This window comes from Gobio gobio, assembly GCF_949357685.1.
Source record: "Gobio gobio genome assembly, chromosome: 6".
Taxonomy (NCBI): Eukaryota; Metazoa; Chordata; class Actinopteri; order Cypriniformes; family Gobionidae; genus Gobio; species Gobio gobio.
The window spans coordinates 20451424-20466191 of NC_137102.1; the positions used below are offsets into that span (position 1 = coordinate 20451424).

At 37.2% G+C, this 14768-nt stretch overlaps 1 protein-coding gene across 1 annotated transcript in view; it reads right to left on the minus strand.

Moving 5' to 3' along the window:
* Positions 1–12834, minus strand: part of dpp6b (dipeptidyl-peptidase 6b) — a 174686-nt gene extending 161852 nt beyond the window's left edge. Inside the window, exon 1 of the mRNA XM_079818580.1 lies at positions 12256–12834. Coding sequence (XP_079674706.1) covers positions 12256–12447 — 192 coding nt within the window. The 5' untranslated portion in view covers positions 12448–12834. The remainder of the gene's footprint in view (positions 1–12255) is intronic.
* Between the last annotated feature and the right edge of the window lie 1934 nt (positions 12835–14768).

Sequence of the window (14768 nt, forward strand, 5' to 3'; positions counted from 1 at the left end):
ATATGGCAGAACAAGTCCTGCCTTCTAAATAAAAGAGCCAATCGCCAATTAGTAAGTCAACACTGCCATTAAAAGTGCCTGGAGGCATTGCAAATATGCCGCAGAGTAAACCGACTTTCCTTAAAAGGTCATGAGAGATCACTGAATCATTCACTCAACCGATTCATTCAACACCACCACACAATGGATTCTGTTTCCCGTTTTGTAACTCTTTTTTTTTCTTTTTTTCGTGATGTTTGTTTCCATTAACGTTTTTTGAATGTTCTTCTTCCAACACCGGCAGAACATTGCACCAAAATACTCAATGACAGTTTTTCCTGCACCACTCTTATACTACTGAACCTACATCTTCCTCAAAAGCATTTAAAGTCATTGCAATTAAAATCAAATCAAAAATGTTAAAGGAACAAGCCATCTTTTGGGGACTTTGGCTTATTATCTGTATTCCCCAGAGTTAGATAAGTCCATACAAACCATTCTCATCTCCGTGCGTGACATAACTCTGTCTGACGCACCCCCCCCCCCCCCCTTCTTTTATGTCCCACAGAAGAAAGTATAAATGGTTTGAAATGACATGAGTGAGAAAATTATGACACAACTTTCATTTTTAGATGAACTATACCTTTAAGTAGAAATCAGAATCCTTGTGATTAATTCCCATCCATATTACATTTGCAAAGAAATGTAACACATTTAGTATTACACATTTAGTATCTAAGAATACTATGATGTAAGAGAAAAGAAGTTCAGTCCTCATGGGCCACCAGTGGTCACCGTGATTTTGCCAAGTAAGACCTGGATCAACATGTTTTGTTGATCCTGGAACAACATTCCCCACTATCCCTAAAATCAGAGGGAAATGATATGTGAATAACACTGATGTAGAAGCCCCAACCCTTGTTGTAAGCCTAAACTTGAAAAAATACAAGATAATCCAAGCTTTATAATGGCAGTGAATGGGAGCCCATCCACACGGCTCCGGGGGGTTAATAAAGGCCTTCTGAAGCGAAGCGATGTGTTTATGTAAGAAAAATATCCAGATTTAACACGTTATAAAGTATAATATCTAGTTTCCGTCAGACCACCTTCCGTATTCAATTTACAAAGAAAGTTAAACGCCTCACGTAGTTCAAAACGCTTACGCTTTTTTCATAAGTTGAATACGGAAGGCACTTCAGAAGGTCTTTATTAACTCCCCGGAGCCATGTAAATTACTTTTATAATGGATGGATGCACTTTTTTGGGCTTCAAATTTTGGGCTCCCATTCAATACCATTATAAAGCTTGGATTAGCCATTTTTTTCAATATAACTCCGATTGTATTCGTCTGAAAGAAGAATGTAATATACACCTAGGATGGCTTGAGGGTGAGTAAATCATGGGCTAATTTTCACTTTTGGGTGAACTATCCCTTTAACTGTAAAGCTGTCCCTCAAATCTAATTGGTTGATTGGAATGTTGTTCCAGGATCAACAAGGACTAACTTGAAAAAGCTTTTAGCTAAGAAAGAGACTTTAGTACCCTCAGATACAGTATGTTTAACACAGTAATCGGCTCAGCTGAGACTCTCCAGATGTTTGTCTTTTGCTGACAGGGCTCAAAAGGCCTGATAATCCAACAACAATCAGACAGATAGAATAACATCTGTCCACATGAGGGATGCAAAAAAACTTAAACCAAAAAGCATGAACTAAAATGTTGCAGGTGGAACATTATAATGCAATTATCTGGACAGCAAAGCTGTACACACTGTAACAGTACTAGATGGTTGCATGTGTTTAGTCAGTGGGGAGTGTTTGCGCATTCAAACTGAAGTGTACTGCTCACCATGACAGCTGGGGCTTAATATGACAGGCCTGGATCGCTGCTGCCCGCCATCTGTTCGGATGATGCATTTCACGCGGTCGCATTTCAAACAGGCCGAGCCAGTATTTGCAATCAACTTCCTCTCCACACTTACTCAAAGTCAATTTCCAACACATGACGAGATTATTATTCAGGCTTGAAGTTTGGTGGGTTTTTTTCTAACATATTCAGCTGCAGTCTATTTTTAACTTCTATTCATCTCAAAGAAGCCAGACTGTTCATCTCATGAAATCAGTCTAGGCATTTGCGTTGGCCAATCTTTGCAAGAGATAGACACTTGAACAATTCACAGTGATCCACGTGTAGTGTGAAGCATAAAGCTGAAAAACAATCACTTTTAATGAGGACAATCTAAATGTTTTGCCATACCGTTGTCTCTCACTTTAAGTATAAAGTGAGACACATTTCTAAATCAAGTCTATGTGAATAAGAACATGAGGGGCTAAGAATAACATTTCTCTTCTCAAGCATTTATACGAGCGAGTCCTCTGGGAGACAGTTGCAATTGTATCAGTGATATGTCTCACACTTAGCTGATACTCAACATTAACAAATTTGCTCCACCTTTATCACAGTTGGAAACTAAAAAAAAACTCTCAAATGTGATAATAGTAAGCCAGAAGTGACATAGAAACCTAAAGTCACTTACTTTAAATGTTCATGCTAAAATCTTCTACAACTTTTGAACTTTCATGTTCAATTTGTGAACACTGCATCTCTACATATAAAGGGGATTTTTGAGGCCCAGATATACTTCAAGGCAAGCGAAATCGAAGAACGAACTGATGTGACGTCATTTCGAACAAAATCAGGCCAAAAGGAACTTCGTTTGGAGTTTGTTTTGGGAGTTCAAAAGGCTAGAAAACTTTTCCGGAAAGTTAACACCTTTGTACTAGCCATTGGTCCGTGACGATTACGTAATATGTAGGTGTGCGTGGAGGCTCCACCTTCTTTTATGTGGAAATCTTTCATTTTTCCTGTTCAGTCCGTCAGACGTCTGTGAGTGAAATCATGAACACAACTGCTTTAAATAAGAAAATGAAGTTGTCCTTCTAATGAAATGAGCCACTGACACCGTTTTTCATGTTTATTATGGTAAAGAAACTTGATTTTAAGCAATCTATTGTATAAAGTGAAATATAAATAAACATGATGTGACTTTACTAGAGTGCCGAATTGCAGAGCTTTTGCAAAAATATCCACGCTGCTATGATCAGATGCTTTTCTAATGCTTTATTTAAAAATGCTTGCTGTTTTCTCAATTTTGTTGTGTTTATTTTGTTATTGAGAGGAAAGTGCGCAGCACGTATTTACATATTCATCTGAACTTCGCTCTCAACAGAATGGGCGTCATCGAATGTTCGATAACAGAATATCACTGCTCACGTATTTCAAACTTTGTTTTACCCCTATAAGTAAAGAACTAAAAAGAACTTATATAAGTATATCAAAGCCCTTACACTTTACAAACTCGGAAACAAAAGCTTGGGTTACTGTATGTTGTTTCATGTTTCACACTGCATATTTCACCGTGGGAGAGAAATTAATCATGGACAGGTTTCAAGACTTAACACTGTACGTTTTTTTTGATTAAGCAAATGTCGCTTGTCAATCTGTGAAAATCAGTAGGTCAGATTTGGCTGTTTTACTGCTTCTAGATTCCAGGTAATGTGTGTTCATTCACCGTTTGACATTCAATTTTGTTGGTGTAAATATTTTTAAAAGAATACAAAGCTCATGACCAAGGGACCATTAAAGTTGAACATTTTAATTGCTGTATACAAAGCACAATGAAAATCGCAATTGTCTTTTCTTCCCTATTGTGACATATCTCTAGGTGTAATGTCTTCCCAAGCTAGAAAAAAATTTGATTTTGTGACTTAAAATTTCTATGTTTTTAATTTGTCTATGTGGTGTTTTTAATATGCTTTCAGACAAACCATGTGCAAATTCATAAGTCAACACCATTGCAGAGTATTTTTTCCTTAAAACTGCAGTGAAAAAAAGTCTCAAAAAACGCGGTTTGAAATCGCTAGTGTTTCTTACACAAACTACCTTGTATCCAATCACGTCAACGTGTGGGCGGGCTTTAGCATATCATTAACTATGCTGCGAAGCAGGGGAGTCTCAAGAGAAGTCAGGTTATCCCAGAATATTTTTCTGTAGATATGAAGAATCGGGTACATTTAGCAATGTAGCAGGTGAATTATGTATATGATGTATATTACGATGTTATGATGAACAATATGCCTTTATCCACTGACGTTCTAAGATGTTCAAAGCGTTTCTAAGGATTTTAAAAGGCAGCTGTCTGATTCTGAGATGGAGAACAGGAACATGGTTTGTGTAACATTAGAAACACATTATTAGCTGTTTAATAACGTAGTCAAGCAAACGGCTAATCATATTAATTATTATTTGTCCAATGTTGTAGAGAGTGATACATAAAACACATACCATTCTGATTGTCACAGGGTGTTTTGGTGTTGGTTCATGTTCATTGTTCTTGGTTATGTTTTTAGTTTTATCATGTTCATGTTATGTTTGAGTGTCATGTTTCTAAGTTTGTCTTGTTCTTTCACTTCCTGGTTTTGTCATGTTGCATTGTCATGTGATTCCCATGCCCTCATGTGATCTTGTGTCTTGTCCTGTCATTGGTTCATTGTTTAATCACGGTTCACAGGTGTCACTTGTCTTGTCATTAGTCTGTGTATATTTAAGCCCTCATGTCTGCCGTGTGTCTTGGTCTGTTATTGATGTTGTTACCTGCTGTGTAGGTGAGGTTTATGTTTAGCCATGTCAAGTCTTTGTTTTGAGTATTGCCAAGTCTTTGTTTTATGTTTTGATATTTTTGATTAAACTGCACTTGGGTCCAACAACTTGCCTCGTCAGTAGAAATCCGTTACACTGATACATTGACTTGTAGAAGAGCATGTATAAGTGAGTGGAGGCGGGGCTCATTTGCATATTCATAGTTTCACATAGGCCTATACTAAATGAAGCAAGGGTGTAGAGTTACATTCAATCTATTTTAAGGCATGAATAAATTTAAATGTCCTTTTGATGATCAAAGATGACTTTTAAGGGATCAAATTATTGACTACAGGGGGCTACAAAAATAATAAAATAGACAAAATAATAAACAATGCAATAGTCCATAAAAATAAGAACTGTACACTTTGATTGTGACTTCAAAGTGTAAAAATATACCATCAAATTCACTTTCACTTCACTCAACTGCACCTTAAACCTTTGACTTTGAAATTTGTAATCTTTGAATTCACATCAAGAGGTCAATCTGTGACTTTTAGATCCTCTATTGGATGCACATCTTTTTAAATGAATTCAGAGGTCTGACTTTGCACACACTGAAACGAAAAACTTCTTCGCATAAGCTTGCGTTTCCAATGTCCCGTATTCATATGGCTGGAAATAAACGTCAATGGAGCGAAAAGTCTAGTGTAATTTATGACTGGTTTATGAAGCACTATAATGTGGTAGCGTTATTCTTCACAATATGACAATTGCAAAATACCCACACCTCCTATAAAAGATTTTGTCTCAGGATGTGTACTGAAATGACACATTTTGAAACAGTTGGATGACCTGAGTATGCTCCAGAGAGATGTGATGTAACCACCAGATTAGATGTAGATTAATTTCTTGGAATGAATCTAAGCACGGAGATAAGCGCATCCAGCCAGAGAGTTTGTATTCAGTAAAGCTTAGAAAAGCATTTTTGGAGAAGATTGTTTTTGTTATACAAAAATGTTTCACTTTATATATTTTTCATTATCAGTATGACTGCTTGACAAAGTGTTTACGCTATGTAAAGCATAAAGAATAGGCCATGTAATTTCGTGTGCTACTCATTTACATGCCATTAGTGTTATAATGTGCATTATTCATTAGCCTACAATCGAATGTGACATTTTAACATTCTATCGCTATCATTTTCACTGGTGTGTAGAGAGGTAATTAAAAAGATTGTGTTGATTGACATTTACATTTACATTTATGCATTTGGCAGACGCTTTTATCCAAAGCGACTTACATTGCATTGAAGGTACACATTTTTACATTGTCAGTTCTTGCTTTCCCTGGGAATCGAACCCATGACCTTGGCGTTGCTAGCGCCATGCTCTACTTTTTGAGCTACAGGAAAGCCTACTCTTTCTACAGGATGCTACAGGATTGAGCTACAGGATTGACCTACTCAAATGACCTTAGTCATGTGGCTTAGTTAGTACGCCAGTGAAACGTACAAAAAACAATTGTTCTCATTGGGTCCTGAGGCTCACATGACGAGACTTCAACCAAAACATGCAAGTCACGATTTGTAATTCTCAACATCCTGTCTTCAGGCAGCCTGCTTGATCTTATCCAGTCTGTCACACATTGTGGACTGTGACACAAGGCAAAGCCAGGTTCTTTGACTGTCGCCCGTCTGCTTGAGTGTATAGAGAAACTCAATATGCTTCTCTTCATGAAAGGAAACATATCCACAGGCCTCTGTCCTTTTGAATGTCACTCTATTCTGGGCCAGCCACCTATGGATGATTAATTAAGGTCACTGTACGTACTCATAGCCCTGCCAAACAGAGCAAGGGATTACAAGATGAAAAACCTGGAGTGATACTTTATACACTGACAGCCTGTAGATTAGGAAGTCAATGGATAGTCTAACCATCTAATGACCTAACCATCACTGCATATTGACTGACTATTGAGAAAGAAAACACAATCCTTTTAATAATGCATAAATATTTCCGAGCCAGTGTTTCTGCTTAAAACTGGGAAATCAGCCTATGATTGACTAACTTATAGTTGTCTTTGCAAGCTGGAACAGGAAAAAGAATTAAAGCATTGGGGAAAAAATACAGTTCACACTTTGAAAACTTCATGTTCAGTTCAATGTATTACTTGATGTTTCTTGTGAAATTTCCACATTACTAAATATTCCACTGTCAACTGTTAGTGATATTATAACATAGTGGAAGCAATTGGGAACAACAGCAACTCAGCCACAAATTAGTAGGCCACGTAAAATCACAGAGCAGAGTCAGCATATGCTGAGGCGCACGCCGCACAGTGTGCAGAAGTCGCCCACTTTCTGCAGTCAATAGCTACAGACCAAACTTTGTGTGGCCTTCAGATTAGATCAAGAACAGTGCATAGAGAGCTTCATGGAATGGGTTTCACAAATCACGCTTCTGTGTCTGGCGATCCGATGGACGAGCCTGGGTTTGGCTGTTGCCAGGAGAACGGGACTTGCCTGACTGCATTGTGCCAAGTGTAAAGTTTGGCAGAGGGGGGATTATGGTGTGGGGTTGTTTTTCAAGGGTTGGCCCCTTATTTCCAGTGAAAGGAACTCTTAATGCTTCAGCATACCAAGATATTTTGGACAATTTCATGCTCCCAACTTTGTGGGAACAGTTTGCGGATGGCCTCTTCCCGTTTCAACATGAATGCGCACCAGTGCATAAAGTAAGGTCCATAAAGACATGGATGAGCGAGTTTGGTGTGGAGGAACTTGACTGGCCTGCACAGAGTCCTGACCTAAACCCGATAGAACACCTTTGGGATGAATTCCGGAGACTGCGAGCCAGGCCTTCTCGTCCAACATCAGTGCCTGACCTCACAAATGCGCTTCTAGAAGAATGGTCAAAAATTCCCATAAACACACTCCTAAACCTTGTGGAAAGCCAGTTGAAGCTGTTATAGCTGCAAAGGGTAGACCAACGCCATATTAAACCCTACGGATTAAGAATGGGATGTCATAAAATTTCATGTACATGTAAAGGCAGTCATCCCAAAACTTTTTGCAATATAGTGTATATACAGTATACACTATAGTATTGTTCCTATGCGTTCCAGGTCAGACTGACATATTATACATTCACATTTTAATCTTTAATTGGCATTGGCCCAAACTTTTGTTTCATGCAACTTTATCCACAACAATTACACAACAGGTAACACAATCAAGGGGGATTGATAGAGACAGACCCCTGTGTGCTGATTGTCACTGCCTTGTCCATTAATTATTCAGCACAATCCACTTGACAGACTGTCACCAGACAAAGTGTGACTTCAGAGCATCCACAGTTCTGTTGGCCCAAAAGTAGGATCCGAAGCTTGTTAAAAGAGCCCGTTTCTGTCTGTGAGGCAAAAGCTCTCAGAACTACTTAATGTAACATACCAAAATAAACATGTGACCAAACTAAATTTCAATTGGGTTATGTAAAACATGATTTAGTCTTAGTTCGTAAAATAATACCTGTGGATCTGAGTAGTCTAAAACAAAATCTTTCCAAAATAACCAGTGGTCTAGATTATTTTACAGTAAGTACCTTGAAGAGTCACAAGCTTCTGCAGTCAGTTCTAGTAGAGCTTGACCCTGCAAAGCATGAACGATTTGTCTAGACAGTTTCAATGACGAAAAGTGAATACATCCTCCATTAGCCAAGTATGCTATTCCCTACAGACACAAAGTAATCTTGCACTTAGTATCATGGTCTGTAAGACTGAAATAAACCAGCAACAGACATACAAAGTCTACTACTAAAATATACTGACGTGACAGAGTTATGAGGTTCAAGGCTTAACCATTTTATATTAGCTAAAAAGGAAAAAATATATTATAATAATTCATATATATTAAATAAAAAAATAAAAAATGAAGAAATGACTTTTTACATTGACACAGTAACAAATGTTTACAGGGGTCATCTTTATGTGTTTCTCTAAACATGTCAATAAAATGGTTTTCTGCATGTTGGTTATGTCTGACTTTTGGTGGACAGACATTATTCAAATATTTATAGTATTAAAAAATCCTTTAGTTCAATATTCAATATAAGTAATAAAATACTAGCCTTCATATTTGAACTTTATATGCCAACTTTTCCCCCCACAATTCTTAAATATATACATAGGCCTACACACACACACACACACACACACACACACACACACACACACACACACACACACACACACACACACACACACACACACACACACACACACACACACACACACACACACACACACACACACACACACACGAGTGATTCTATAATTGGAGCTACATTCTGCATTTCAAATTGTTAAGGGTAAAAACTGTTCACTAACAAAAATTCTTTCCAGTATCTTGAAAACGAATAATTCAGTGCTTGCCAAACACAAGTTCCTTTTTTACTTTTAACGAAAACAGATTTCTTTAGTATTGTTTGTCAACTCTGTTACTGTCAATTCTGTTACATACTGTCAGCATTGTTACTCAACATTGTAACCGAGTTCGGCGGGAACAGAATTGACCATTTTAAACTTTTTAGCCAAAAATTCCACTCACTAGCTTAAATGCCAAGAGCACATGGCACTAATGAAATCCTGATTAAAAGACTTTTAAACATCCCACTGTGTGATCAGCGATAAATTCTGTTTTCTTTTTGGTATTATGGTAACAATTTGGACGTTTTAAAAAAAATAACTCTTGGTGTAAGAACTTTTTTTATTTAAATAATAGAGAGCACACATACCTTTCAGTGATTCAGATCTTATCAATGAGGGAAAGTGACATCATTTCCTGGGTCTTACATAGTTGTTGGATATAATTCCACCAGTTTAAAGGCAAAGTATGGTAACAGAATTGACACAAGATTTATGGACACATTTTTATAAGATAAAAGTTATTTTTAAACATTTTAATAATGCAGAATTAGGAAAATTACTATTTATCGCTTTTAGAAATAAAACATATTAAATATTACCAAAATAAAAGTTAAATAAAATATTTGGATTAGGCCTACGGCAAGTAAATTAATGAAGCTGTACTTTTTTTCTCATTACAAGTTGTGTTTCTTGTTTCATGTGTCACAGTAGGCCTAATGATCAATCTATGGGTTATTTAGTGCTGTTACACACCCTGAAGGTTTGTCTTTTTTTAGAGTTTTTCAGTATAAAAGTAAATCGTGTTTAAATGTCAGGACTTCCTGTCGGGACGAAAGTAACACTGTTACTTATATATAACGCATAGGGTAGAGTGGGGGAAAACGCCCCCCTTAAGGAAAATGTGACATTACAGTGAAACAAAACATAAATGTGACTTGAATTGCCATCCCGGTTTTGAGTGACTATGGCAGGAACTATTCACCAAATATTAAAATTGCACAGCCTTCATAATTAATTAGTATTTTGACTGAAAATATTTTTGTACAAAGGGGGCGTTTTGCCCCAGCGGTGGGGTAAAACGCCCCCCAAGGTGGGGTAAAATGCCCCCTTTCTTCCCAACCAGTTTGCTTCATAGATGAACAGCAAAATGAGCAGACTATAGTTTTTAATCTCTCAAAGTAAAAGGCAAGTAATGTATCAACATGTATATATATTAATATTTATTTGAGGAATGTCCAAAATATCCACATTTTTACCATTTATATTTATATATAAGCCATGCAAACAAATATGTTGTAATAAATAAATAAACATTAATTCATTAGCCATTCGCAGGAATTTTACCATTTATATTTATATAACTAAGCCATGCAAACAAATGTGTTGTAATAAATAAATACATAAATAAACAAATAAATACTAAATAAACAAATAAATAAATACATACATAAATAAACTTTAATTCAGTAGCCATTCACATAATCTAATATGTTATAGTAATTATGATAGAGAGAAACTATGCCCTTTGGGGGGCGTTTTACCCCTCAGCGTAGGGGGCGTTTTACCCCACAAGCTATGACTTTTTAAAAAAATGTTTAATTTTTAAGATATAATTATATTCCTTATAAATAACATTTCCTCTCAAACTACAGACTTCACTATTCATCTATCATACATCACTGTGATATCCTGCAGAACAATATTCTCTTAAACACTTGTTTACTAATATCTGAAAATTAAAGCACTTAGCATGTAATCCTCTTCTCTTCAAATACGTCGCTGGTGTCAGCTTCTCCAAGGAGATTTGTTTATCCCCGTTGTCAACGAAGTGCATAGCAACAGTGAAAATATATCTTGACTCCCTCTAGTGCTTATTTTGTGAAAAACAGGTGGGGGGCGTTTTACCCCAGGGGGGCGTTTTCCCCCACTCTACCCTATTTTATGCTAATTTAATTTATTTTTCATATTGTTCATAATGTTGAAGAAAAAACGTAGGCTATCAAATAGATTGACATAGCAAATAAAAAATATTCTAAACAATTCAAGTTTGTACTGTCATGTTACATTTGAAACATTTGATGAACTTTAACATTTAAAATGAAAATGTAATTTAATATTTTTTTTGCAAAAATAAAGGACAAAATATGTTTGCAGTTACATATTAACAAGGTCATAGTCAGGTATGTTTAATAAAAACAAGAGTAACACAAAAAAAATCTAGCTTGTATTGTTGTGTTACTTTTGACCCACTTGTTTGTTACTTTCGTCCCACCTAATGGGGCCAAAAGTAACAATGTCCAGCTAATGTTCAAAGTGAAATTATACTGTAGTCGTTCTACATTTGTACAAAATACCACCTGCTATTGATAGACCACACTTGTGAGTTATTGACCACAGCAAAAATATATCTCCGTCTAAACATCTTTTAAAATTACGATTTTCTGAAAAATGATCCTTTCGTCCCTGCTCTCCCCTACTTGAAAACTGCGTTTCGGACCTAACCGCGGGAAACGAAGACGGAATCACATGATATTTGGCATATCCGTCAAGGGTTGTGTGCTGAACGTGCTGTCATAGCTTGGAATGCAAATGTTGTCAGGGCTCTGAGAAAATCGCTTTGTTACTTTCGTCCCGTGTTACTTTCGCCCCGGTTCTCCCCTACACAATGATACATAATGGAAAAAATACACTGACTAATTCGAACATTATTTAAATAGTGAACTAAGGAATCGTATAAATAGCACAGGTTACTCGAAGGCGACGATTTGTGACGCTTTGTCAGCTCTGACGTCATTCTTGTCTTCAAAGGTCAAATCAGTGAATAGTGAAAATAACATGTGGCAGACGCATCGTAAAAACTCTTTGGGTTATGTGTTATGGGTTCACCTATAGCTACAAGCACCCTCATGGTCACTGTTTGTTTTGCCTTCTTTTAGAGAACTAAACCACCTCAGGAACCGTTACTTAAAACCTCCTTGGGCCACATCTGGTTAAAAACAGACACTCAGTGCACTACACCACCAACTCTGACTTTCACATTACACGCGAATCCAACAAGAATAATCCTTTAGCCTAAGACATGCAAAACAACTTTTACTTCTGCTTCATTTCTTGTGACATATATTCGTGCCCTATAAAAACACCAAAGTTCAAATATATCGTCCCGAATGCAAAACAGTCATCGAGTAAAGGGAATAAAAGCGCGATTCTTACGTCTTCCTCCTCGCAGGCGTTTCTCTTGCGGTACTGGACCTGAGGTCGGGATGAGGGGTGATGAGGACTCTTCCCAGTCTTATTCTCCTCCTCAGGAACCTGTCCACCCAGGAGACGACTGGCTTCAGGTGGATGGGGAAAGGAATTGTTGGTATTAATCTTCCCCGTGAATCTCTGGTAAAGCGAAGCCATGAGTCCGGTAAAATCACTAAAGCATCTCAAAGCGCGAGACCTCTCAACAGCTGCTCTCCTTTAGATGTGTTTTGTTTTAATGTCCCTCTCCCGCAGAAGGTAAACGCTTTTCTTCTCGAATAGCCCAGAGCCTGATGTCCTCCGACGAAAGGCAGTAATTTAAATTAATCTCTAATGCGCTCCGTTGGAGTAATTTCTCTGTTTTATGGCTTTGACTGGAGCCCGGGCGGTACTGGAGAAAGTCTGCTCTGCATTCAAAGCACGTTGTTTCCTCTATAGCCCGACTGCAGGAAAGCGACAATAACCTATATTAAACTGCACTCTGTCAGCTGTTAACAAACAGCGCTTACAACATCTCACTGCATTTCAGAGGATGAGGCGAGCGATGGAAAGACAGCAGTGAGAGCTTTACGCAGAGCAGTGTGTGTGTGTGTGTGTGTGTGTGTGTGTGTGTGTGTGTGTGTGTGTGTGTGTGTGGATGAGATGCGTTCTGCATGAAAAGTGACTACTGACAGGATATTTATATGAAGCACATGCACGCACAGCTCTCAATTCTCACATTCACTTAGCAATTAGCCTACACTGACCAAAACTCTAGACTTTGTATCACCCATTCAATCAATGGACGTTTACAAATGTTCAATATTCAGCAATAACCTTTCTCTTATACTTCTAAACAATGCTGGAGAGGTCATATGCGTAGTGCTGGAGTGCCACACCGTGGTAAAATGAAATACGACAAGCCATGCTGCGTTAAAGGACATGCAGTTAGTTCATTGATGCGTTCCATGAAACCCGCTAAAATAGTTTTAATTTGAAAATTAAATCGATTGGAACTTAACATCTATAACTTACTCCCTTAGTCATGCGTTCAGCACCTGGACAGCGACGAAAGCACACGAACGAACATCAAAATAACCGTTCATATGAGACCATTTTTCCCGCGAAATGTGCTGGATATAGTAACGTTAACTTTTGTTCTTGTAGTCCCAGTCTTAGTATTTGCAGAAATGAATCTATCGAATTATTCTACTTTTTATGAAAAAAGAGCATTGAAATCTGATTAATCTGAGATGTGTATTTCCAACAGCCCCGACGTCCTTTAAAATGTTTAAATGGAAACATTATTTTTTAACAATCTCTCAGTTTTGGCATTTCATTCACAAACCACTGTCAATCCTGGGAGGTTTGAATATCAATATTTGGGTCATTCTTCTTATACTGTTAGGCTACTAGTGCATGCAGTAATTAACATTTATTTGGCTTCATTGTAATGTGTAATTATTAACCTAATAATTGGGTTAAACGCCAGTTGGTTTTCAAAGTAACCCAAAAGTTGAGTTAACAATTCATTTTTATTCATGACATCTAAAATATATATATATATATATATCATCACATCACACATAATAAATGCAAAACCTATACAAAATGTGTACAATCAGTAGGCTACACATTCAAAATCTATATTTAAAACCTACACAAAAATGTACATTGCGTAAACATACCTAAAATACATACAACACACAAATAAAAAAATGAACACTACATTTAAAATACACAAAAGTGTACAGTACAAATATTAAATTCAAAACCTATAAAAATATGGACAGAACACACAAATTCAGGGACATGAAACATGGCCATATCCACAATATTAACCAGTGTAACGGCCCAAATCGCTTGTTAAAGTGGGGTATCACACACAGTTTATGTCAATCTCGTCAATCTTGAGTACCTATAGAGTAGTATTGCATCCTTCATATCTCCGAAAAGTATTTTGTTTTATCATATTTATAAAAGAAAGATGCGCTGTACCGAGTCTTTCCGAATAAAACCGAGCGGCTGGAGGCGTATCGTGTGGGCGGGGCTAAAAAGTCAGGAGCGTGCAGCTATTGCGCATCTGAAAGCTGTGACTTCCTTGAAAATGTGGAAAAAAACATTGTTCTAAATAAACGATGGCTATCAATCAGATTCAGCCATACATATATGATCCAGAATCAGATCCAGAGGCTGAAATTGAAGAGGAGCAGCAGCAACAGCAACTACAGCAGGACGTCTCTATGTGGTATGTACTGTAACTGTATTTGCTTAGCGGCTTGTGCAAATTACTCATTTCTAGTTTCATTATGTTGTCGTAATTTTTTTATTTGCCCGTTTTAAAAGGTGTACATGTGGGAAGTGCACATCATGTGCTCCATTGATAAATTAACTAGGCTATACGTGATCATGTTGTTTACTTGATTTGCACTTATGCGTCGCTAGCCAACAACACACAGACAGACATTTGAAGCAGTTTTACTCACTGCCTGCGGTTACAA